The sequence below is a fragment of the Paramormyrops kingsleyae genome, chromosome 3 (genome assembly GCF_048594095.1).
Source record: "Paramormyrops kingsleyae isolate MSU_618 chromosome 3, PKINGS_0.4, whole genome shotgun sequence".
In the NCBI taxonomy this organism is placed as follows: domain Eukaryota; kingdom Metazoa; phylum Chordata; class Actinopteri; order Osteoglossiformes; family Mormyridae; genus Paramormyrops; species Paramormyrops kingsleyae.
Window position 1 is genome coordinate 36,717,962 of NC_132799.1, and position 26,767 is coordinate 36,744,728.

Here is a 26,767-nt window from a genome sequence, read left to right on the forward strand (position 1 = left end):
AAGAGATGACATTGGAGTCCGGTGAAGAGGAAGAACGAGCTTTGGGCCAAATGAACAGTCTAGTTGATTCTGTGCTAATGGTCACTCTAAGGAGCATCTTCCGGGGGACTTGTGCTGAGAGAATTCGGAATTAAGCTAGCAATGAACTACGTGCAACAATTAAGTCAAAGTGGCAAGTGCGTGCCCATTCCTAGAACTCCCCCTCCGGGTGTTAAGAGCTCTTCGGGGAACTTTAATTAAAAGCAGCAAGCTCTGCCAGGCGGGCTGTCCGTCCACCGTAGACGCAGCACGGGAGCGGAGAGTGCCCTGTGGCGGACCGCTGGCCCACCCCTCCTTCCCTTGATGCCGATACACCTCTCCATCGGGACCGCCGAGCTGATTTAATCAACGGGTTCAGCAATGACTGCGGTGAGGAAAGTAAAGGAGCAGGGCCTGCTGTCGCGGTGTTGATAACATTACACCATTTGCGGGGGTCTCCTTCAAAGGATTCAAGAACGGCGACATTAGCCAAATCATGTTATTAATTACGAGACGGATTTTCTCGGTTTGATTCAAATATGCTAGCCATGGCCAAAGTATGTATCTTAGTTTGGAAAATCATTGTATTTGGGTTCTGAGGTCTGAATCACGGTGACTCATTTTTGAAATCAGTTCGTTGATGGTTTTAAAAGACTTTCATTACCTTGCTTGAGCCAGATTTTAGTGAGCAGTGTCTGACGAAGTGGTGAAACCATGACCTTGACAAGCGGCGGCTTGTGAGATCACGTGGTTCTGTGCCACTTACCCACTTGTCTCGGTTTTGTTGGCGAAAGTACGCGCGCTTGATTTTGTTATGTATTATATAAAAATTTCTCGCACTTTATTTCGCATGGCACCATGCAGCGAGATGCACACGCACGGCAACCAAGTTCTTGACAAGCCATCTCATGCTGTGAACAAAGAGGTCATCCTGAGTATTTATACATGCTACACGCGAAAGGACATGTTTTTGGGAACTGCAAGGTCAGCGCTTGTTGCGTACTCTGCTTATCGACGACTGGGCAGTGAATCCGACACTAAAGTGCGAATTGGCTGCTGCCTGTCTCATTTGGTGCAATTACACTGCAGGTGTAAGTGTCTTCAAGTGTTGAGGTGCAGGATTTAACACTAAAACAAACAGCTAAATTAGTCACAAGGAATTATTTATTACTTACCACATCCCTTTATGCACAATGCAGGAATAATCTTGAATTTCTGACACTTCTCGTTAAATCCAATACAGGTGGTACATCAGGTTTTAGCTGCCCCGCCCTTTGAGGTTTTATTCCCAGTGTTAAGTTTCACTAGCCAAACAAGTAACCTCAGCTCTGAAAACAAGCCCAAAATAAGCCCACTGTGCAAAGTAAGATGGTGAAATCAAACTGAACAATAAGCCCAATATACACGACCACATGGAACAGAGTTTGTCCTGTGTTTTCCATATTATGCGTGTTCCTTGTACATGTAACATGCAAACAAACGTAACTGGAGGCATTGTTGTAACGTTTTAATTTATCATTTTCTTTTGTTACTGTGACAGTAAATAACTAAATATGGTCATTTGTAGCACGTTTTACACACATTATTGGATACTGAACTCCGATATCAAACACAAAGAAATTATTGGTGAGAGAATGCAAAATTATGTGATATATCTGCATAACAAGAAGTCTTAATAAACCCATAACCACTCAAATTTAAATGAAGTGATTAACTGATTAAATTAACTGAGCTAGCCAAAATGGCTGAAACTAGCCAGCAAGGAAACCAGTGAACTGTTGTGTGAATCAGGAGAGGCAATGATAGAGTAACTTAAAAAAATATATATATTGTGAAGACCCCCCACCACCCGGCAAATAAATGGTGTTCAAAATACCATCCATTATCTATGGACAGTTATGACAGTATGCAAAATTAAATAAGATTATGGCTAAGATCAACTTTATTGATATCAGGGGGAAATTACTACCGAAGCATAGTTACACATAGCCTAAACAAAAGGCAGCATTTGATGGCATTATGTCGTTTAATTTTAAGCTATTTTATGCAGGTTAGCCAGTCAGCTGTCTGTCAATTGTTTCATTAATGATGAAAACCACAAACTTAAAATAAGAACAAGCACAAAAATTGCATCCTGCAACTCAATGGAATTATTAGCGACTTCAGAACAAAAGCCCAAAGTCGCTTATAAGAGGCAGACTTGGCAACATTGTTCATTGACTGCTGTGGACTCATTATATAGCTAGCCTAGGCCCAGTGAAAATAGAGATAATTATTCTGGACCTTTTTGTTATTGAACTACTAAGAGAACAGTCAGTATAACGAATTCTAAATGCTCCAATTTGTCTGATCGTGAGCAGGCGAGTTTCCCCGATCCAAATAGATACGAAATCGGGCAATAGATAAATAAAATCACAAAATAAAATGTATATATCAACAAAACAGCAGGGGCCAGTGAAGATTACTGTAAGGAAATGTGCGTACACTTCAATCTGACACTAAACCAACACTGTTTATACTGTCATCAGAGTGCAAACTATTGGTAATCTACTGTATACAGATGTGGCAACTCCTCCTCTCTTTAGATGGACCTATAACTGGACAAACCATACTATTTAAAATTCATATTTCCATCCTAAATTTAACATAAGTTTCACGCCCCTTCCTAACGCCCCAAATAGGCCTACACTGCAGCCTTCAGCCTCTGGCGCCCTATAAATAATAAAAATAAAACTAGGCCTATTTGGAGAGAGAAAGATTTAAAGGCGGGGAAAATGCACGTTGCCGGTAATTTCGTCGTTTTCCTATATACCTATGTTACCGCCGGCCGTGCCACGTTTGACCGCTCCCTTTAATTAAATTCACACTGTCCGCTGATCTACTCGTCTTATTCCTACGGCAGCCTCGCGGCCACCGAGATTACTACCGGGGGATGCAGTAGGACAGGCACACAGCACAGAAGTGACCCAGGACAGGGATGAGAGACAAAGGAAATCACGGCTAGAGTGTCGGCACAAAAAAAAGGAGGAAAAAAGACGACACGGTACAGTCGACTCCTGATGAGGGACGATCGCTCATCAGGGAGAGAAGTGCTACATCCCTTGGGTCTCCGCCGGCCGGCCCGAGAGGTCGTCACGTGATCCTCCTCTCGCCGGCGGCGTTACCTTTCACTACTAACTCCAATGGTGTCTTAATTACAGCAGCGATCTGGAGACTGCATCTTTTTTTTTAGCACTTATATTCTCTCCACGGCCGTTTGACAATGCAATTGCGAAGTTGCGGTTTGGCGGCACGGCGAAAAGAAAAGAAAAGAAAAAAAAACATCATGCTTGTGAGTTTCTTTTTTCTCTCTTTCATTTGCTCACAAGGTGAATTACACAGGAATATGCATAGGTGTCACATATGTATATTCCCTGTGTTTCGTGATACGACACTGAATGAGCATTCACTGGGATGGAATCGACTGTAGCTTATAAATAAAAAGTGAAAAAGAGGAAAACGACAGTAGAAACGGGAGAAGAACGAGAAGACACTGGAGGTCGCGGGAATGTTATTACAACAACACGGACAAGCACCAGAACAACACAACACGCAAAGAGAGACAAGTATTAGGAAAAATGGTTTAATATTGGAGACAGAAGCAAAAAACTGCATCACACAAGAACATACGTTTACAAAAATAAGTCTGACTGTTCCAGCTACACAGTTAAGTTCACAGCGAAAGACAGAAGAACCAGAAAAGTCTAAACAGCTAAAAGCAAAAAATCTCTAATTTGTTTCTCATTGTTAAACTAATACATTTATCCACTGAATGTGACTAAATACGTCTAATCCTAATCTTTTTTTATCGTGTAAACGGCACAATACATTAAATGAAACTTACCGCTTCTGTATTGACAAACTTCATTATTATGTATGAGTCAAAAGAAAACCAGCTCTCTCCGCCCCTTTTCAGAAACCAAAATAAAAGGTGAGGGGAAAAAGAACAGATCAAAGAAATCAAGCCAAAGTTCTTCTAGAAAATCTTATATCAAAACCCAACTTTCTTCATGCCAGCTAGAAATCAAACTCGAGAACCAGTCACGGTCCGGCCACACGACGAGGCCAGACAATTTTCCAATTTTTTTTGTTCCTTTAATCTCCGTATAAAAAGTTCCACTGTTACAAAATGCATAAGTACAATCTGTTTGTAGAAATAGGAAATCCTGCTTTTTTGTACTTTTAAAATCCCATCCAATGACAGAGTTTGAAGTGTTGTTAAACAAACATAAATCACACCGACATATTCCACTGTAATGCATTGACTTTGGCTTTTCTCAAGACAATACTTAAAACTACTCAAACCCTTAATAATAAAGTAAATGATATTAATCCACAGACAACAAGCTCTTACGTCACAGGAGAGAAACCACATACATATTTTTGTCTCAAAATGTTGACATTATAAACCAGAAATGCAAAGAAACTACAGCTTTTATTCCGTTGTCATTAAATAGCACTTAAGATAATTATAAAGGAAAAAATAAAATTAAAAAACAAACAGTGACACAAAATTCAGATCCTACAAGCTTGATGTAAAAACCCCCCTGAGGTGAGAGACTCCACAGTAAGCCAGTAAATATTGTGCTTTTTAACATTTAACACGGACGACCTATCTTGCCACTGACTTGTCCTGATTCGAAACACCGACAGCCGGAGATACGGTTCCCGTACAAGGATTGTGCTCTGAGATTTACTACAATGCAGTTTGCGTCTGTGAGCCGATGTGCGGGTGAATTAACAAGTGTGTGAAATCGGTGACCTGAAAGTAAGCAGGTTTGTGTGTGTGCTATACATGCAATAATTTTCCATTTGCAAATGTAGGCTATTTACAGTTTTAATAACCAGATAAATTACAGATACACAGATTAGACAAAAACAGTTATACCGAATTTGTAGAAAAAGAAGAGTGCAAATGCGTTCCTTGTTGGAAAGAATCTCGAAAGTCCCTCGGGATGTGGGCAAGACTGCGGGAAGTCTTTTAGGGGAAAGGCAAACGATGGCGCCTGTACCCCCATACCCAAGCAGAGAGGGGGCACACATGCAATGCAGCAGACTGGCGGAAAACCCTGCAATTCGCCGAAAGCGACATGCCACTAAGACGTCTTTACAATTTGAAAAGCTATTAAGCTATAAGTTTGACTACTCACGTCACGTCAGGTAACTCACGTCAGTTTCTCCTGGTTGCATTTCGCGGAGCAACCTGCACTTCGCGGGATCTTCTCCTCTTAATGATCAGTTTTTGGTCTTGGCTTACACGTGTTTTAATTAACCTAGGCTCCCAGTACAAAATTTCCAATTGTTCATAATACTCTTCAAAGTTATTAAAATCTAAAATTAAGCTTAAGTAAATAATCACTGTAAGAGCACAAGTATGTTAATGCTACCATCTGTACTATATTAGTACTACTATAATAGGTAGATGATAGAGTCAATAATAATAATGCACAAAATAATTATAAATTATTTGAATTGTTGTTGTTATAGCAGACATCCCACCTTTGGCATATTAATGTCAGTGAGGCAGATGAGGGACAACCGCGAGGAGGGTCCTCGGTAGGCTCGGCGATATTACGGTAATACCATACACAGTGGCATTTTCGTCCAAAAATCTGTTCGTGCGAAAATACCTCCCAAGCGCTGGGCAAGTCTTTTCTGGAAATACCGAAATAGTTTCGATTTTCAAAATACTGAATACCGCTATAATGTCTAGACAATATGCCGGCATTAAAGGTGTGGTCACACTAACGCGAAAAAATATTCATGTGCACGCGGAGATCCCTCACTTCCAGTGGCAGAGCGTTTTGGCGGGAAAGAGCGCTAGAGGGTAGATACGATTTGCGGACATTGTGGGCCACACCTGAGGTGGTGAAACGTCTAACGCCGGTAATTTAATAATATAATTCATATTTAAACCGCCGCCATTCCCGCATCATTCCAGGGTGTCACAGATCTGCTGTTATCTTTGCGGGAGACTCCTCGAACTTCCGGGAGAGGTGGGATGTCTGATATAGCAATAGTAGTAGTAATAATACTATTATGCACTCATACTATCCTAATACTAATAAAACAAAAGGGAAACGCTTCTGGAGCTTTAAAAAATACTTATGTCCTGCAGTAAAAGCCAGAATAATGAAAATTTACCTAGTTGTGGTCCCAGGAGAAATGTTACGGCTACATTTGAACAACAACCAGCACACTGAGGGTGGGATCACTGAGGAAGAGCCTCTTTGACGCGTGAGACAGGCAGACGAGTGTGAAACACTGGTAGGTACATCAGCCCTTCAGTTAAGGCGGTGGGTGAGTTTCGTTAAAAAATGGTGTCACGGTTTGCCGACGGTAAACGCGTCTCTACAAGGCAGGGACTGTGTGGTGTGTGTGCCTCTGCGTGTGTATGTGTGTGTATCTGTTTGTGCAGAACATATTGCAACACTGCAAAAACCAACAGGATTGTCATCCTGTGCCTTGTAAACTTTTAGACTGTTATACAAGTAAACAAATAACTTTGGCATGAGTAAACTGTTTAGGCTGTCAGATTGATAACGTAACGTTTGTGTTTGACAATAACATCTTATTTACATCTGCCAGGTTTCATTAAAAAATAAAATTATTTGTGTCCCAGACCAATGAGGTACTTCCACATTAATATTGACAGTCTCTCAACATTTGCATTTCATCATAGAAAGACATGGAGATGACTGTTTCTGGTTAATACTCTTAGGTGTGCTTAGAGGGGTCTGGTAGGTTTCTGAACTCCTGAACCTTGGTTTGCTGGCGTGATTTTAAGCAAAGGGCACGCGAGTCATGCATGTTGAGTGTCTGGACCTAGGCCTGCTTCTCTAAAGCTAGAACATTCCTAGAGTTATGGTGCCATGCCCCAGGGATGTAAACAAAGAAGAACCCAGTCACCAACTAACAGAGGCAACCATAGCCACTGATTCTGTACTGATCTAATAGTATGGAGACAGAAAGAGGAGACTCTTGAAGTAAGGCTTTGATTTTGGCACTTTAGCCTAGCAGGTCAACCAACCGCATGCCAAGGCCTTGTGAGATGGTGTGTGAGTGAGAGACAGAGGAAGTAAGGGGGATCATGGGAAGTGAGGGGTAAAGGCTGGCTGAGGAGGGTCTCACCTTCAGGGGTCCCACAATTGAAAAGAAAAACCAGAAGACCATGAGCTGCGTGTGTGTGCGTGCGTGCGTGTGTGTGCTTGCGTTTGTGAAACATGGGCACTTTGTACATCATTACAAATAAAAAGCAAAAAACATGAACACTTTTCAGGCAACAAGACCACAGAATAGCAAGTTAAACTTTTTTTAAATCTATATCTTTAAATATGAGGGATCCATACAAAACACAGAAGTAATAAAATACCCATGTTATCAAATAAGTTCACACGAAATACACTGAAGCTCTATGTAGGAAGTACCTCTGGAATTTGGCACAGAATTCCACTGATGTTGCTTTTTTCTTTATAAGAAAAGAAATCACATTTTGCTGAACAACAAAACATCTACAAATTGTTTTCCACAATAGAAAGGAAAAAAAAAATGACATCGATGCTTCACAAGCTGACACGGTTTTTTTTGTTGGTTTGTTTTTTTTCTGTTTTTTTTTTTTTTTTTGAATTTCAAATAGCTAATTTACCCAATAAGAGATTTTGCAAAAAGGGACTGGTAGAAAGAAAAAAATGATAATCATAACAATAATATGAAAGGCTTAGTATATTGTTCAAGTAAACCGATTTTTAGTCTTGTCTTCAAAAACATGGAACACGTAAGACTCTTGGACCTGTGAAGTTACCACAACTTAAATCCACAAAAAGCACCGACGTAAACGAAGGTTACACTTGTTTTCTCTTTTTTCTCTATACATTTAAACAGTATAAAATATAGGTAATTTCATGTGCATTTAACCACGGATTGTCTAACTGTGAATCAGTTCAGCAAAAGGTGACAAGTAGGTAGCATTTTCCCCCCAAACAGGGCAAATCTTTTTTTTAATTATTATTATTATTTTTTTTTACCTTAAACTACTCTAGAAAAAAGTGGTTTTGTATATAGATTTAAATCAGAAAGTAAGCCACTTCAAATGGCCTTATCAAAAAACTTTACACTGCCTGAAAAATGTAAAAACTGTTACAGAGCTCTGAGAGATCCTAATATTAATCAGACAGTTTTTCTTAAAAAACTGTTCGGAAGTAGTCTATTTTTCCTAGAAACTGACATGGGTAACTCCTGGCCTCATATTGCTAGTGGTGCCAGCAGCTTTACCTAATGTCAATCCCTGTATTGTACTTTCAAGTTTACCATCATGAAAAGAAAGGAAAAAAATAATAATAATAAAATTAAAAAAAATCAAAAACTGAGAGGAAAAGAACAACCAAGAAATATTTGCCACAGGTTTTGTTTTTAAACTATTTTTTCTGATTTTGTTTCTAAAACTTCTGATGTATGAATACAGATACGCTTTCACATTGATTTGTTTTTTTTCTTTTTCCCTCCCCAGCCCTCCCCTTTTTCCAATGTTCAAAAGCTCAAAATGAGGTCACATGCAAAAAAAAAGAGAAAAAAAATCCAAAAAGTCAAGCTAGGTTCAAAGGTCAATAGGTCAATAGAAGGAGACCAGGTTATGATCAGGTGAGCTCAGAAAGACATCAGGAAAAACAATGACTGGACGATGAGACGTTTGAGTTTTTTTTTTTTTGGACGCCACGGAGACATGCTAGGCAAACGATGAGCTAACAGGAATGAAGATGTTCTAGGGAGAAAACAAGGGAGAGGACAGAGTTACACACAGGGGGCCAGAGCCGCAAGACTACATCATTTCAGATCATGGCCACAAGAAACAAAACAGCAATGCAAATCACCAGGTTATCACAGAAAGCTAGGATTCACATTAGAATTTGCATTTAAAACAACAACAACAAACACACGTACACGCAGCCAGAGGCTAACCTCACATGTATACCGGACACGCACACGCTCGCTCGATACACACACACAAGCACGCTTAGCACCCTAAGCGATCCATCTTGAACAAGCCTCCGAAAAAAAAGTAAAAATAGAAAAATAACAGAGGCATGGGGATGGATGGCATTTTCGTTTGAAGGGAAAAAGAGCCACTGATAGGTTTTGCGAACGAACAAACGGACGGACGGAACGGAATGGGACGATGGGAGTCCGGACAGCTGAAGAACCACTACCGATGGAGGGGATGGGGTAGGGTGGGGTGGTGGAAGAGAAGGAAAGAAAATACAGAGCAGGGCGGGGAGGCGTGACCTCCGAGCGGCTCTGGAGAGCGGCAGTCACATGTGTGATGAGCGAGGGCTCCATGTTCTCTGGGCTTTCAATAAGACTATTTCACAAGCTTATCGACGCCCGTGAGTTCTGCTCTACAGGTACCCCAATAAATTAAAAGGCAATAAATAAAGTTTGTTTTCTGAGGCAGTAAAAATTTTTGTATAAAAATAGAACTGCTTTTTTTACAAATAAAATTTACAGGCCTGTGGCTTTCCGTACTGTAATTTTTTTTTATCTTTCAAGAAACGTCAAGTATTTTCAGTTTCCACCCCGTAACACTATTTGTTTTGTAGCAATAGACGGATTTAAGATGTATATATATTATTTTTAAATGTTCTACACAATATCGCATTCAAACAAAGACCAATGTGATCTGACCAAGTAATGAATAGTTCTTTTTCGTTAAATTTTGTTAAATAAAAATATTCCTAGCATACATAAGTTAACGGTTGGCACATTTATCGGGTAACATATTTGGGCTTCTGTTACTGCTGACTTTGACAGGGCACCACGTTAACCCTTTAACACCCTGAGGCCAGCCAAGTAAGAGCAGTGTCAGGATTTTCAGGCTGGCCCTAGGGTCGGGGTTAAAGTGTGTCTTTTTGTCTACACCGATTTCAGACGTGTCCATTGGGTGTCATGTTTGTGGAGACAGACATCGTGGATTTTCCGTCTGTTTGGTGCAACAAAATTTAAGTAGCAGTAAACAGTTGGGGGAAAAAAAAACGTTCAGACAACTCAGAAGCTACCAGTAATAGCTACGTATCTGTTTCAAGGCGCAGGTTAAAAACAATATATATATTTATATATATATAATTTTAAAAAATCAAAAATGCGGGAATGGAAGCGGTCATGTGAAAAATAAGAAAAATCATATCAATCCCAATGACAGCTCAAAAATAAATGAGACAGTGTCTCCCTCTGGTGGTGAATCGTTGCTGCACAGTATCCACCCCTCTCCCACCCATGCCCCTCCCCATGACCCCCCCTCCCCCCCCCAGCCGCGGCTCGTCGCGCACTTACCCTAGCAGTGCTAACATGGGGGCGCTAAGGGGCTAGTGCTAAGATCAGTACGGTTTGCTGTCATTCTTGGAGCGCTTCAGCTGCACCTTCAGCCGCTTCATGCCGATTTGGAAGCCGTTCATGGCCTGGATGGCGGCCTGCGCCGACACCGGATTGTCGTAACTCACAAAGCCTATACGGGGTGATAAAGGGACAGAGGGCGTGTGGCTAAGCTGAGCATGGCAGAAAAGGAGAGATGCTGACTGAGGTTTGGGTGAATTATAGAGACAATAAAAGAAACAATGGGTACAGTTTACCAAGCACCTTTTATTCTTGGACATGTCCCGTTTTTCAGGTTCTTGGGTCTCCTTTTCTACCAAATTTAGGTACAACCTCATCTATTCTGACAGCGTAATTTGATTTATGAGGCATCCCAGCTATCTCCCACACCTAAGGAGTGTCCTATTCCCTTTTAAAATTTCACACATAGTAACCTGAGATGGACCTGGGCTTGGATCAAAAATCTATCAAGCTGAGGACCCAGGAGAATCTCCCTCTCTCATACTTAACCTCCACTACTCCTGTAAACCAGTCCAGCTATATGAATGAGCACTTGTGACAACCGTGGCTTATGCGTGCTGTCTTAGACAAATAGAGTTGCTAACTGGCTGGAATTATGGGAAACAAGAGGTGGAATATAAAGAGAGCATCCATGGTAATTGAAATATTCTGATCAAACTCATGAGACAACATCTGATCCATACAGCTGCTTGTAGTATAACAGATGAAAGAATGCACTGTCAGACATTACCCACAACACTGGTATGTTGTAAAGATGCTGCTGTTATCAGCCTGGAGATATGGTTGTAACAGTATGCAGCAAGAGTGTCATGGAACTTCTTGTTTTACTGTTTTGTCATTGACACATTTTATTTTACAGTCACATCTCTAAAGGTGTTACTTTGGCTCGGTAGGCTAAAAGGTTTGATTCCTATGCATTTTGCATGTTATCCCACTGTTGACACCGATTTATTCCGGTCAGCCCAAAGACAAACAGTTTGACTGAATTAGCATCTGTAAAAGCATCTGCTTGTGTGTGCTAGTCCCATGATTTACTGGCATTTCGGCCCCTATACTTCTTGGGACAGACTCAATGTGAGCCAAACCCTGTACTGCATACTTCTTGATTTTCCAGCCTGTGCATAATATTAGTGTATAGCACACAACCACCTGCCTTTGTTTTGAAAGCTTGAAATTACCAATCAGAGCAGCCACATACCAGGTAGCTGGTCAAGGTACAGACCAGAGTACATGTAATATTATTGCTGACTACATTAAACTGTGACATTACCTGTGATCACAGAGACACAAGAATGGCACGGCTGAGACATGGATGTACTGATCGCATGTAGTGCAGAACGGGGACTACGCACCGAAGCACTTGCTCAGGTTGGTCTGTTTGTCGATGAAGACTTTAGCGGAGACCACGTTTCCGAAAGGCATGAACATCTGCAGGATGTCCTGGTCCCCGAATTCTTGGGGAAGGTGATAGATAAAGAGGTTGGCACCTTCTGGACCTAAAAGATGGAGGAAGGAGATATAACATGTAATATGGTGTGAGTTGGCTCCCAACAGGGGGGTGCCAGAAGGAGCGAGAGGCTGCAACAGGTGGTCATTGGAGGGGACCGGAAGAGAAAATACAGAAAGAGTAGGATGGAGGGAGGGAGGGGAAGCAGTAAGCGGGGGGACACTTATGGAACTTGTTTTTGTTTTGTTTCATGGCTCGGGTGACTCACCCTCCTTCTGGCTGCCGGCAGCACCCTGCTGCTGCAGCAGCGACTGGCTGTAGAGCGTGGGCAGGGCGGCAGCGGCGTACTGCTGGATCCCTGAGTAGGCCTGGCTCAGGGCGTCCACGGAGGCGGCTGTGCCATTGGTGAGCGCTGCGGCACCCAGGCCACCGTTCAGGGCCGCCATACCTGAGAGCATTTGAGCAACTTTACATAAAACCCAACAATAAAGAAAGAAGATCGACCTTATTGATCAGCGCGTCTCCTCAGGTGTTACACACACACACACACACACACACACACACACACAAAACATGGTCTCACTGAAACAGAAATACAGAAGAAACAAACATGCGCACTGAAACACAGAGAAACCACACACACAAGTAATGAGACACAAACTTAAAACACACAAACACAAAGAAACATACGCAAACTAAATCCACATACTCATGGTTAAACACATATAAAAACATACAGAGAGAGAGAGACACACACACACACACTCTAAACACACAAAGTAGTACACACACACTAAAGCACAGAAATACATGCACTAAACACTAGGCCTGCACAATATTGGGGGAAAAAAAATCACATCATGATATGTGAATTTTTTTTTTTGCGATAAGTACTGCAATATTCATAAAACTTTAAAAAATTGAGAACTACAGCCAAATAGAACTTATCTACCAAAAGAATCAAATAAGTTGGTGCTGTTGCTGCGAGTTGTGCTAAAACAAAGCAAGCAGTGCCGACAAATCATTTGCTTTTACTTAGTATCGTCTCTATGGAATCCAAAATATTTCCATACAGTGGAAGACTGATCACCAATTATTGTTTGTGTTTCTCATCCTGAATCATTCTTGTTAAATTTCTCGCAAACATATCACACTGTCTGTGAGTGAGAATGATTATAACCGCATGCAGAGCTCATGCAAAAACAGCAGTAGTAAACTTTAAATGGATTTTTATAACACATTTTAGATACTCTTGAAAATGATCTTTAAAATTGTAAAGCTTGCTAAGTTTTGTTTCCTATGGCAGTATAAAAATGTTCTAGCGAATCTCATTGGCCAACGATTGATTGTACGGTCCAGATTAAATTGTATTTTGGTCTGGATACAGAAATACGGGACAAATGATGTCCTATATCAGTTCATAATAGGACACAACCTTTTATTTTTCAATATGGGGACAATTCTATAATAAACAGGATGGGTGGAAACTCTAAACCCGGCTACCTAACTTGGTCATTGCGATGTGACAATTGCATGTGCATAACATGTGATATTGATATTAACATTGCACATTGTGCAGGCCTACAAAACGCACAGAAACACAAACGGACACAGAAACACGCACACGCACTTAACACACACTGAAACACATTCAGACACAGACATACATAGAAACACACATACACATACGTACCAAAACCCACATACTGCATGCAAACACATACACAGAGGGACTTGGAGGTGAATGGAGAGCGCCCATGCAGCACACAGGAGAGGACCTCACAGAAAGCAGCCTTGCTGCACACATGCATGAGCCACAGCACTCTGTCCTGAACTCAGCTTCACCACCACACCACCGGTATCGACAAGCCAATAGCACCTCCACTGCTGGCTGGATGCAATATTTACAGCAGGTCAGACTTGGCGGTAGAAAACCAGTGTGTTTCTGAAAATGCCTCTACCTAGGGACCACAACTAGACCACACTGCACTTTGCTCTGGGTGGGGGTGGGGGGGGGGGGGGGTGGTAAAGACCGCAAACAGGGAAAGGCCTTGCAATTATGGCGGGTGTAGCTGCGACCTTTTCGGTTTAATCACATAGCGGACAAGCTCAAATTACACGCAAGAGACTGGAAAAAGCATGTATTAATCAAGCGGGCCATTCATGGGCTAGCTGGGCTGATGGAAATCGACCGGTGCACACCCATGGATGCGAGGGGGCGCGGAGCGCGAGAGGGTGTGAACGCTGACGGATCGATGGCGCTGCTCAAATAAGATTACCGTAATCACCCAGATGGCGACTACTAACGACTACACTATCCTGTAATCGTGGTAACAGGTGGTGTGTCCATTTCACATATGGTTAGTGTACAGTTTCTCTGTCCCAGGTCTGTCTGTAGGTCTGTAAACACAGAGATATGGGTATGCACAGTGTTTAAATGAAACTTGTAGGACAAAAGAACTCAGAAAAATAACGGGACAGGGCTGTTTGCTTGTCAACGGCAGGGTGACGCAGGTTACAGAGTGATGCATAGCAGACACACACACACACACATGCTCACGCACGGTGTGGCTGACAGCCAAGCCAGATACCGAACAGCCCTGGCAAAATGATGGTGACGCCAGAGAGACCGCAGTGGCAGGGCTGGGGGTCGTGGGGGAGGGGGGCACCAGCACAAATCAGGCCTACCAATCTGGTGTGGTGGACCAGTCAACTGGCTGCCGTGAGGTCCCCGCACTGATGGTCAGACATCTAAAAGTCTTGCCTGAGGCAGACAGCTGGGACAATTAGCCATATCTGGTCCTTTACACTAACACTATACAAAGGAGTATGGTCTGTTTTGGACAAGAAACAGCCTACAATGGAATGATATTTATCCTTTTAATAACAATGATAATAGTAAGATTAGTCTATCTAGGTAGGTAACCAACTGGTTGTGGGTAACTTGCTGTGGATGGAGATGGTGGGATAGTGCTAACCACCCACTTGATTTTTATCTCCCAGCCTTAATATATAGAGACATGAACAGTGGAAAGTGGCAGTGACATGGAAATGCATCCATTTTATAAATCTGAAAGTAAACATCTATCCCTAGAGACAATCTGGCTTTTATATAAAGATGGTTATGCTTTAGAAATTCCAGTCACCCTGTGTGGGATAAGTAGCTGCAAGATGGCTGGCTGGACAGCAGAAATGCACATTGCGGTCTTACTGTTTATGAACCAAGGGGTAGGGGATGTGGGGCGACGGCTGGGTGTGGGTCACATGACGGGTGTGGGTCACATGACGCATGTGGGCAGGGCCGCGGCAGATGGACATTGAATACTCACTGTTGACGGTACCTGCTAGTGCATTAATGTTGTTGAGACCCACGGTGGCACCGGCAAGGCCCTGCAAGGTGCCAAGCGAGGTCAGCGAGTTCATAGCCGCCCCAGCGTTGGAGTTGGCTGTCGTGCCTGCTGCTGGGGGGGGGGGGGGGGGGGGGGAAATGAAGGACAGACAGACAGAGATATGCAAGAGATTTAGGAATAGAAGGCTAGAGGTCCTCACTGTAACTCTACTGGAATCACACCAGCATATGAGAAGTAGGGGAACAAATACAAATCACAACTGCGTTTTAACCCCTCTTCCAAAAACCGACCCTTGATTTAACTGTTAACTGTTAACTTGATTTTGTGCCAAACGACTGTCTGTGTGTCTGGATTAAGAGATTCCCAAATGCGTTCTTCTGACTCATAGCCCCACTGACTCCAGCTTTAAGTCAAACAGCCAATCAACTGGCACCAGTTAGCAGAGCAAAGTGCTGATTGGAGGACATACACAACCCTCAACCAATAACTCATAGGCCCCTGACAGATTAAAGTAGCCTCCAGTAACAAGTGGAACAGCCTTCCGATTTTCAGTAAAGACACCATGAGTTTGCTCAATCATTAGGAGGTGCTGACCACAGTTCATATTTAAAAAATATGACCATATTAGGAGGTGCTGCACATGAAGTATGTTATCCCAGGCATTTGTATTCTGGGTAGCGATATGCTAACATCTGGTCTGAATGTAGAGTGAAAGAGGCTAATGGAATAATCCAGATGTGGAACATCCTGTCCACCTTCTTTGTGGTTCCATTTTATTCAGTTTAATTGCTGTCTGCAAACTGAAGACTATTTGTAATCTTCCCCAGAGGCTTCAGAGTCAGGTTTCTATATTTATTTGGAAAGCAAAGAACTTTTTCAGTGAATGACGGTTTACAGGACCTGTGTAAACAAAAACACACTTCTGGAAGACAATCAAATTTCACAGCTAACAGTAATTTGTGGCATGGGTGAATACTGGAAAGTGTGTGATGGGAGGCGGGACAAAAATCTCAGCACTTGATTGGTAGATATCTTGCAACAGCAGAAACTGGTCTTTCTGCACACAGATTCTAAAGCAACATTCACAGAGTCTCCTCACAGACCTGAAAGGACCGGAAATTGGCCCGTGTAGGAGATGGAACGCAAGGGACATTCTCCTTCATGGAAAGCCTGTCGTGTTACTGTGTGACAAGACCAGCCTTGAAACAGCCCTGTTGGTCCCTAGGAGCAGCCACTGAGCACGGAAGCAAGCAGGCAGACAGAAAAGTAGGCTGGCAAATGAGACTGCATGGCTGCGTGCCCTTCTTTCATGGCGTGGACAGTGTGATGGCAGTCTGGTCCGCTAGTACCCACACATGCAGTTAAATCTGCCTTAAGCTTACTTCTCTGATCTCAAACTGGAGGAGCTGACGTTTAACAATTCATACTTCTCACAAGACAGCCACATGAGCTGACACACACACACTCGCACACCACATGCACATTCTTGGACAGACTCATTCTACAATAAAGAATCACACCATTTGTTTAATTTTAATAACCCCACCCACAGCGACACCCCCCTCACCATGCCTCCTTGTGGCCCCTCCACCTGATTCCCCATGCTTTGTCATGCAAATTAAAGGCCCATGCTTAGCGCATGCTCAGCCTGGTTCTCAGCCATGCCCATACACTCCTCGTGTCACTTCCCCCATCCACAGCAAGCAGTCGGCTTAATCAACCGGTGGTGTTGTGTAACAGGAGGGAGGGAGATGAGAGAGGAGGAGGAGAAGCGACAAGAGCGAGCACTTGGGGGGTGGGGGGGCAGTGGCAATAAACACTGTAAATGGACGATCTTTGTGATTGCAACAGGAATAACTGAAAAGCTCTGGTAGGTAGAAGGCCAGAATCAGGTGCCCTAAGGTAAATTGGTGGTATGAGATCAAGAGTTAGATGATTGGAGTGGAAGATGATCTGAGATTGAGAGACAGATACTCTAAGACTGAGTGTTAAATAGTTTGAGATTAAGAACTAGATGTTCAGTGATACATGGTCTGACTCAGAGCTAGATGTTCACAGTTGTACACGGTCTGAGATTGAGAGCTAGATTTTCACAGTCCTACATGCTGTGAGCTACACGATTACAATGGTAGACATAAATTGTTAGAGACAGATGGTCTGAGACAGAGGTATATGGTCAGAATGGCAGATGGTAAGAAACAGATGGTCTAACATAAATGGTATGAGAGAGGTAGATGGGCAGAATGGTAGAGGATCTAAGATTGAGACAGATGGTGTGAGATTGATAGTCTAAGATTGAGAGGTAGATGGTCAAACTGGTAGATCACCTGAAAGGTATACTGCCAAAGTTAGATTGAGACAGACAGGCAGTCAGAGTGGTAGGGGACCTGAGAAGTATTTTGCCAGAGGCAGACTGGGACAGACAGGTAGATGGTCTGGGTGGTAGACGGTCTGAGAGAGTTACATGGTGAGACTTAGGTCAGACTGTTACATGGCGTGAGACTTAGTGATAGATTGTATGAGACTGATGGTCTAAGATTAAGATAGATGGTCAAAGTGGTAAATGAACAAGAAGGTATCCTTTCAGATTAGGACAGACAAGTTATATAGTCAGAGTGGTAGATGACCTGACATTGAGAATAAGCAGGTCTGAGATTGAGAGGTGGATGGTCAGAGTGGTGCATGGCTTGGCAGGAATACTGCCAGAGGCAGATTGGGACAGACGGGTAGATGTATAGAGTGGTTGATGAGATTGGGAGGTAGATGTACAACATGAACCACACACTTAACTTCTTGTGTCACACAGTTTGAGCTACGTAAGGCACACAGTGACCATACAGCGCTGGCTACTGGTGCCTGTCTGGGGTGAGTTTCCCGCAAGAGCTTGACACCCCATCTACTGATGGCCCCAGTCAGAATGTATCTTGCTGGACAACAGGTTGCGTGTTTCCAGACAAGTATTCAAAGGAAACTCCCCATCCTCCCCCAGAAGGTGAAAAAATGCAACCGCAACACAGGCAGACATGCGGAATGAAGACAAAATGGACCGGTGACCAGATGATGAGCTATGTTGCACAACAACAAGCTTGTTGTGCCGAAAACGAACGCTTACAGTCAGAGCTAAATATGCATCACAAAAAATTGGTGGTGGGTGACGATCTGACTGCATACAATGGGATGGATACAGAGACAAAGGTGGGATTCTGCTCCACTCCGCACTGCGGGCGGGTTTACCTGGGCTGGCCAGCGCTCCGAGGGCGCCCCCGCTGGAGGACAGGGGGTTTGCACTGGAGGGGCTGGCGGAGCTCTGGGCCGCCGCCGCGGCTGCAGCTAAGGCCGCCAGGTTCTGCAACTGCAGAGCACTGATACCTAAAGAGAGGAGCCAGAGAGGGAGGGTTCATCAAATCGGACCTCGCTGTCTCCTGCCGCTGCCTGCCTCGCCTGCGGCCTGGGTTGGGGAGTGGAAGGGTCCCCAGTCTTTGCTCAGCAGATCCAAAGAAAGTCTGACAGCTACGGGGAGGAGGCCTGGAGAGATTGCCAGGGCAATGGCGATCAGGGCTGCAAACAACCCACTAGGTGTACTTTAAATAAAAGTAATATTCACCTGCGGAGCCTAAGGTTATGTGTCGGTGTATGTCAGCAGCGTTCACATATGGAAGGCCTTGACAGTGTCACCACATTATGGGAATTTCTTTCAGTTTCTGAAGCCACCACTTCGTGTGCCGTGCTACATGTCAGGGTTCACTCCCTCAAGATAGCTCTGCACACCCGGAGTGGAGCGTTCGCCGCCCCCGTCTAGCCCATGGAGCATCCATCGGTGGGTGGGATTAATTTAGGCAAATAGCCTATTACTGCACGGATTGGTAGCCCAGGTATTCCGAACGGCGGGCCTGTGGGAGGGGCAAACGTTATCGTGCCTGTATTTTAAAGGGTTGGCTGACCAACTGCATGGCGGCCATGCCGAATAGTCATAAAAAGTCAGCAGGGGGCGTGCTCATACAATCAGATGAGAAGAGCTTAATCGAAACACAACTCCTGTATATATCACCACCATGTATATACCATGTATATATACTTCTTATATATACATATACACACAGAAAAAAACACAAACACACGAACAGCAGACAGGAAACAAAGACTCACAGAACACTGCCGCACTCTGACGGTGATGCACAGCCGAAACTGGCTGCAGCATCACGCCACACGGCATCATTCCAGGGCTCCGTTACCCAGTCGGGGGGGGGTTAGTGAAAGACAGCGCTTTTCAGGGCTGGCAGCAGGACAGGGTATTTTCACGGACACTTACAGAGGAAATCTCAAAGTGACAGGAAAAGGATTCCAAGGGAGGGCACAAGTGATACTCAGTGCCGCCAAAAGCAGGGGGGAAAAATCATGGCACTGCTACCATAGGTTAACTGGGCTTTTAACAACAGTTGACCTAGAAGGACCGGTTTTGGGAATACAATCAAGGGGTGATTTGCAATAACTAGAATGCAAAGATTGTACTTGTGGTACTGACAAGTCCGGTCTTTTTGCCTCCCAAGAACAAACTTGGGGTGCAGTGAATCATGGGATTGGTGTCTGACAAGGATGCATTCTTGATATTTTGGCAAAACAAGAACGGCATCTGGGGATTTTTAACATCCTCGTGTACTTGTGTTCTTAGTATTGGAACTGGTCTTCGGCACTGGAAGATGATATAAAACGGGTACACGCGAACACAAGTATGGTCAAGTACGCATATTGAGAAACACCATAAAAAGGCCCAGCAGAACCTCGCAGGGAAGTCAGAGGGTTGCCCGGATTAGGCAGGCTGGCAAAGGTCAACCTGGGCAGAGCAGACCAGGAGACCGCCTCACCACCTTGAGAGGCATGGCTGAATGTAGGGCAGGAATGTGTAACCGTGTTTTTGAAAGAACCTGTTCTTTTTTTGGAACTAGCAGACATTTTAACCAACTTTCTCATTAACTAACCAGGTCTTTCTCATTAAATGGGTGCCTGGGGGGTGTTATTGGTCAGGCAACGGAGTTAAGTAAGGACTGTGTTTTCATTACTGTGTGTCATATACGCCCTACATTTATTTGTAACTGCAGACCACACTAAGACTGGGACATACTGGTCACCAAGATGAAAGACACACACATCTACAAGAGCCTCATTCATATTATGGGCACCTTGTTTAAAAGGTGCTCGAAGCAGTGCACGGTAACATGATCGTGGACAGACTTTGTTTCATGGTATCTCTGCCACTTATTATTGTGATAGTTTCACATGGGCGAGATTTATGGGTGGGGGGGGGGCACCACTAGTCTTCTTTAATTGAGCTCTTCGTGGCCCAAAGATGTGTCTGCAGAAGGACCGGGAGCAGATGCCCTTGGTTGGATCCACTGCTGATTGGCGCCGGTTGCTGGGTGACAGATGCCTGCGCTTGGATCTCCTGCCAATCAGAGCCAGTTGCTGAGCGACAGATGGAGAGCTACGGGACTTGAGCTCTCTCACCTAGGCTGAGTTGCCCATCCATCCCTAAACTGAAGAGTGGTCATTGCCTATCCCATAATCCCCCAGTCAGCACAAAGGGGCAACCACCAGATTATTGACAACTCAGAGCTCTGCTTGGCAAGTATTATTCGGTATGGCATTAAAAAGGCATGGGAGGTGGGGCATCTGGGGGGGAGGGGTCCCTAATTGATACAGACAGCTGGGGAGGGCCCCACATAGAATGTAAAGCTAAATTATGAAATACACCTTGAAACCACATCTTGAGCCATGGCATTAAGCCCTTCTGCACAATCGCAAGCCTGTCATAGCTAACTATTACAAGATGGTGTTGTCCTCTGTATCCCAGGTTAAACAATCATTCAGGGAGAGAGTGTGGACTTCCTCATCAGTCATATTCTCGGCGAGTGAGCAAATGAGAGAGACCGGGCAGCTCTCCAAGCAGGACGAGAACCCCTAGGCACTCCTGAACAGCCCCATTCCAGGGTAAGTTAGCTGAAAAAGGTCCCAGTCTTGATGACGAGTGACAAAGCAAGCCAACCAAGCAGGCTAAAGGGGGCCCGTACTTACAGCTTCATTTTAAATCAATAACAAAACCCGATACAATCTCACGCTGACAAGTCAGATGGTGGAAAAAAAAAAAACTAAATAAGAAAGATAAAGCTTTTTTACTCACAGTGTTCTGCAACTATTTTTTCTCCCTCTATCCTCCGTGCTGGCAATTTGTCCAGACGGACTTCTATAAATGTTCCTCTCCCACACTCTGACCGGCAGCTAAACAACCAACAATTAGGAGCAGAGAGGGCAGGCCAGGCACCAGCATAGGCTGAGGAAAAGTAGCGGTGAGCAGCTGTGGATACGGCCTCCCCTAACCAACTAAACAAGCCACTGATCTTCATATGCACTCTATCCCCTTTCTTTAGCAGAGACTCCTCATAAACCGACATGTATCCATCCCAGTCAGACTTCACACACACACACACACACACACTCATAACTGTGCCTGCAAGTTGCATCTCATATCAGCTCTCCTGCTGAAACCCCCCACCCCTACCCCTCCCATAACAAGCTGCAGGGGGACAGTAATAGTGAATACTGAATAATACTGAAATACTGAATAATGGGTTGAATTTCATAAAGTAATTTTTCTCTTAGAGGAATGAGCAGGAAGGAAAAGAGCATAAAAAAACAGCAAAAGGCTTAGAGGACGGAAGCGAATCAGTGTCATCCCCTCAAACTGTTAACTCCGCCCCCTCCACACAGACCACTGCTGAATGGCTGGAGGCAGTCAGCTGACCTTTGCTGTGTCAGGATGAGGAACAGGTGTGTACTAAAGAGCCTCTGACTTCTCCGTATGTCATATATCACTTTGGTGGAGAGCATGCTCAGCAGAAAGCTGCATTTCTACATTTCGTTATAATAATCCCATTTTCCCTACCGACGGAAATGGCTTTGTGGCCCATTTGACTGTGATAACAGTCCTTACACATGATCTAGAAAAATCTGAACTTACCTTTAATGTCAAGCAAATGAAATGCATATTACCCATATCAGAAGGTATCTTCCTCATGACAAAATGCACCCCGTAATGAATACCATAGCAGTACTGTAGGATATGTGAGGGATCGGTCCTGCAATCAGGGCTGAACAGCGTGCGCAGAAGCACTGCTGCTGACTCCACACCTCTTCTCGGTCACATATTTTTAATCATTCCTTCATCAAGATGTGCAAATCTCTGAGCCCCCAGCAGAATGATGATGCAGGAATACCCAATAAAAAGCAGAACAAGGGCTGGTAGTGTCTAAGTGGAATGGAGGGTCGTGTGTCCGTGGGTCACTAGAGGAAGGTGGGGGCTGTGCGTCTGTCGGTCACTAGAGGAAGGTGGGGGCCGTGCGTCTGTCGGTCACTAGGGGAAGGTGGGGGCCGTGCGTCTGTGGGTCACTAGGGGAAGGGAGAGCCGTGCGTCTGTGGGTCATTAGAGGAAGGTGGGGGCCGTGCGTCTGTGGGTCACTAGGGAAAGGGAGAGCCGTGCGTCTGTGGGTCATTAGAGGAAGGTGGGGGCCGTGCGTCTGTGGGTCACTAGGGGAAGGGAGAGCCGTGCGTCTGTGGGTCACTAGGGGAAGGGAGAGCCGTGCGTCTGTGGGTCACTAGGGGAAGGGAGAGCCGTGCGTCTGTCGGTCACTAGAGGAAGGTGGGGGCCGTGCGTCTGTGGGTCACTAGGGGAAGGGAGAGCCGTGCGTCTGTGGGTCACTAGGGGAAGGGAGAGCCGTGCGTCTGTGGGTCACTAGAGGAAGGGAGAGCCGTGCGTCTGTCGGTCACTAGGGGAAGGTGGGGGCCGTGCGTCTGTGGGTCACTAGGGGAAGGTGGGGGCCGTGCGTCTGTCGGTCACTAGAGGAAGGTGGGGGCCGTGCGTCTATCGGTCACTAGGGGAAGGTGGGGGCCGTGCGTCTGTGGGTCACTAGGGGAAGGGAGAGCCGTGCGTCTGTGGGTCACTAGAGGAAGGTGGGGGCCGTGCGTCTGTGGGTCACTAGGGGAAGGTGGGGGTCGTGCGTCTGTCGGTCACTAGGGGAAGGGAGAGCCGTGCGTCTGTGGGTCACTAGGGGAAGGTGGGGGCCGTGCGTCTGTCGGTCACTAGGGGAAGGGAGAGCCGTGCGTCTGTGGGTCACTAGGGGAAGGTGGGGGCCGTGCGTCTGTGGGTCACTAGAGGAAGGTGGGGGCCGTGCGTCTGTGGGTCACTAGGGGAAGGTGGGGGTCGTGCGTCTGTCGGTCACTAGGGGAAGGGAGAGCCGTGCGTCTGTGGGTCACTAGGGGAAGGTGGGGGCCGTGCGTCTGTCGGTCACTAGGGGAAGGGAGAGCCGTGCATCTGTCGGTCACTAGAGGAAGGTGGGGGCCGTGCGTCTGTGGGTCACTAGGGGAAGGGAGAGCTGTGGGTCACTAGGGGAGGGGAGAGCCGTGCGTCTGTGGATCACTGTGCGTCTGTGAGCAGTAGATATCTAACTCACCTGCCATCTGCTGAATGCCGCTGAAGGCTCCCAGGTTACTGGAGGAAGCAGCTTGCTGGAGCAACTTGGGAGAGAGAGAAAGAAGGACAGAAGAAGGAAGAGACAGGGCAGAGTCAAGCATCCATATTTGCTTCAGTGTATAAGCACTTGCTCAATATACATATACTCATATCACACACTAAAGTCACTCACTGGTAAGTGCCCGTGCAGTTACCTGCAGGCTGCATGAGCCCTGCAGTAAAGCATGTGCTGTACTTAAAGGGACAGAGTGCCATTTCAGCTCCCACTACGGATGGCAGACTCTGACCACTTAAATGTCATCTGTTTTACAAATACTTTCCTCTTGCCTGTCGGGAGTTTTTGTTTCAGTCGGACGTGTCTCCAGACAGTGGGGTTTAAACTGGTGTGGCAGTCTCGTCGGGTGATAAAAGTATTACACTGTCAGCCCTTTAAGCTGAGAGGCCTCATGGAGCCACCAGTGGGGCACTGACACCTGGCGCATAATAAATGGCAGTAATATATCGAGAAGACGGACTTCTGGACACGTCTGGGAGCCTCCCCATGGTATGAGGCCAAAGACGAGAGGGATTTGGAGTATTGGAAAGGCTGTGGTGCCCACATTGGGGGGCTGCAGTGCAGGATGGGCAACGTGGAGGCGGAGCCTCTTACTGCCAGATACTGCGGGGTCAGGCCGCCCAGGCCTGTCAGGTTCCCCCAGGTGGTGGCACTGTTGAGCTGCTGCATCTGCTGGGCCAGCTGCTGCTGCAGACGGCGCTGTTCCTTGTCCTTCTGTGTATCGGCAAACTTCACCACAATAGGTGAGGAGCATCCCTGTTGGGGAGCAATGGTGGTGTGGGGGGGCGGGGACAACAGAGGAAAGGAGAGGGTCAGTCGGCACCACGGACCGCCACAACACCAGGGACAACGCAATTTCTTCTCATCTCACACACGCACGCTCTCACGTGGATAGGCACGCGCACAAGCACCCCCATGTCTAGGGGCCTAGAGAGGCGACCACACCCCTTCTGATACAGGCATGCTGATTCCTTCTCGAGCGCATCTCTGCTGCGGGGGCCACAATTTCAGAAGGGAGTTGTTTCCACAATTATCACACTATTTCATCATCTCAGCATGAAAAAAAAAAAGGATAGAAATAAAACGATGGAAGGCCTTTGTTAAGCAAGCTTCAAAGGGTCCCCACGCCACCGCCCCCCAAACACAGTCACGGCCCCCTCCATATGCCACAGCAGGACAGAGGGGAGGCCCAACAAGGAGGCTGATAGTGGAGGGGCAGACTTGGATAACGGTAATTCTATCACATCATACCGAGCCCCGTCAAACCACCAGCAGCCCATTCTGGCAGAGGCACTGCTAGGGCTCCACATGGACGTGAAAGCAGGGTGTGGAATGAGTCACAGCAGGATCCTGGGGATCAGGCGTGCAAAGTCAGACCCGCTTTCTAATGCAGCGGCACGTTCTGCTCTGGGATCCCTAGATGCCTCAAGCCAGCTTCCCACAAAAATTTCCCTGCAGTTGCACTGGTTGCTAACAATTACCATGTCTGGTTAATATGCACAGGAAGCATTATCTTATCACCAGGGTGGGGGGCAATGCGAGCAATCACTGCTGGCACATGGATAGTCCCTCATTCCTGTTGCTCTTTAACCTCAGTTAAGCATCATCCAGGAGGACGGGCGAGTCATAGCCACTAACAGGGAAGTCTACGGGGTCACACATAAATCTAAGCCATTGATGAGGGAGCCTGCAGTCACACAAGAGTCAAAGACAGTGACAAGAGAGCCAATATGGTCACACCAGAGTCAAAGCCACTGACAAGAGGGCCTATAAGGTCACACACGAGTCAAAGCTACAGACAAGAGTGCCAAAGGGGTCACACATATGAGTCACAGTCAATGACAAGAGGGCCAAAAGGGTCACACATAAGTCAAAGCCACTGACCAGAGAGCCAATAGGGTCACACACGAGTCAAAACCACTGACAGAAGTGCAAAAAGGGCCACACATATGAGTCACAGCCACTGACAAGAGAGCCAAAAGGGTCACACAAAGCCACTGGGAGAGGAGCCTACAGAAAGACCAAAGCAATATAACATGAAACTATATACATAAATACACAGTTAGTACAGACATTTTACACATTATTAATATTACATCATTTGTCATGGCAACAGCAACTGTCACTGGGGTATCCCTTTACTGGGGGGCTAGCTTTGGCTCAGTTGTGGCTCTACTACAACTCCTCTTCCATGGTAACCTGTGTAAACACAGACACCCTCCTCGTGTGCGGCACCGATAGGCCAAAACGACCCCCTCAGGAGTCACATACTTCCACGTACAGGCACCTCCAGGATGCCAGGCACCTTTCTGAGTGCACCTTCCTCTTAGCTCAGAAAAATTAAAAGTAAAGAAAGTAAACTCAGGTGGCTGTGACAATCAGCAGGCCTCTCCTCCAGCCGCCCCCCCATGGAGTGTGGCTCTCACCCCGCTAAATATCCCATTACTCTGCCTGTCATTCCTACAGACTGATAGGACTCGGCATGATGCCGGGGGCGGGGAGGCCGCGCCAGACAGACTGGGCTGGCATTATGTGGGGGGGGGGGGTTACCAGCAGCACTGGGAGGCCACAGTGTGAAACACCACACAAGACTGCACCATTAAATGAGTTTACCTCATTCTGAGATGCATTTACTAGGTTACCAGGAAGTAAGGTGGTGAGGAAGCAAGCATTAATACACAGTGGTATGTAGAATACAAGTATATAGAAAGTATTTGCAACCATATATGGTAAACGTAGTGTTTATAATATATGCACACTGCACAAGGATGCTATGCTGCAGTGGTGGTCATGTGAGTGCTAAGGCTCTGGAAGCCGCAGCGGATGGGATTAGCGAGTGCTGTCAGTGGCTTAACCAGCATCCTGTCGGTTACTTTGGCGGCATGCATCTGGTTAATTTGGAGGGTGGAAGGCGGCCCGATTGCGGCTCTCAGTTTCTGATACCCCTGTGCATT

At 45.6% G+C, this 26,767-nt stretch overlaps 1 protein-coding gene and 1 long non-coding RNA gene across 15 annotated transcripts in view; one reads left to right on the forward strand and one right to left on the reverse strand.

The window, feature by feature from the left end:
- Positions 1–3,626: 3,626 nt before the first annotated feature.
- Positions 3,627–26,767, reverse strand: part of celf2 (cugbp, Elav-like family member 2) — a 110,043-nt gene continuing 86,902 nt past the window's right edge. For 3 of the 14 annotated variants that reach the window (XM_023802015.2, XM_023802006.2, XM_023802011.2), the window contains 8 exons: positions 24,408–24,569; positions 23,739–23,802; positions 18,472–18,606; positions 15,217–15,348; positions 12,156–12,353; positions 11,793–11,936; positions 10,381–10,552; positions 3,627–8,815 (listed from right to left, as the gene is read on the reverse strand). In XM_023802015.2, coding sequence (XP_023657783.1) covers positions 10,425–10,552; positions 11,793–11,936; positions 12,156–12,353; positions 15,217–15,348; positions 18,472–18,606; positions 23,739–23,802; positions 24,408–24,569 — 963 coding nt within the window. In that variant the 3' untranslated portion in view covers positions 3,627–8,815; positions 10,381–10,424. The remainder of the gene's footprint in view (positions 8,816–10,380; positions 10,553–11,792; positions 11,937–12,155; positions 12,354–15,216; positions 15,349–18,471; positions 18,607–23,738; positions 23,803–24,407; positions 24,570–26,767) is intronic. The other 11 variants (XM_023802013.2, XM_023802007.2, XM_023802012.2 and 8 more) reach the window with 11 other exon arrangements.
- On the forward strand, positions 20,587–22,084 carry LOC140588294 (uncharacterized). Its single transcript, XR_011989645.1, has 3 exons — positions 20,587–20,856; positions 21,086–21,222; positions 21,892–22,084. It is a non-coding gene; the product is annotated as an uncharacterized lncRNA (long non-coding RNA).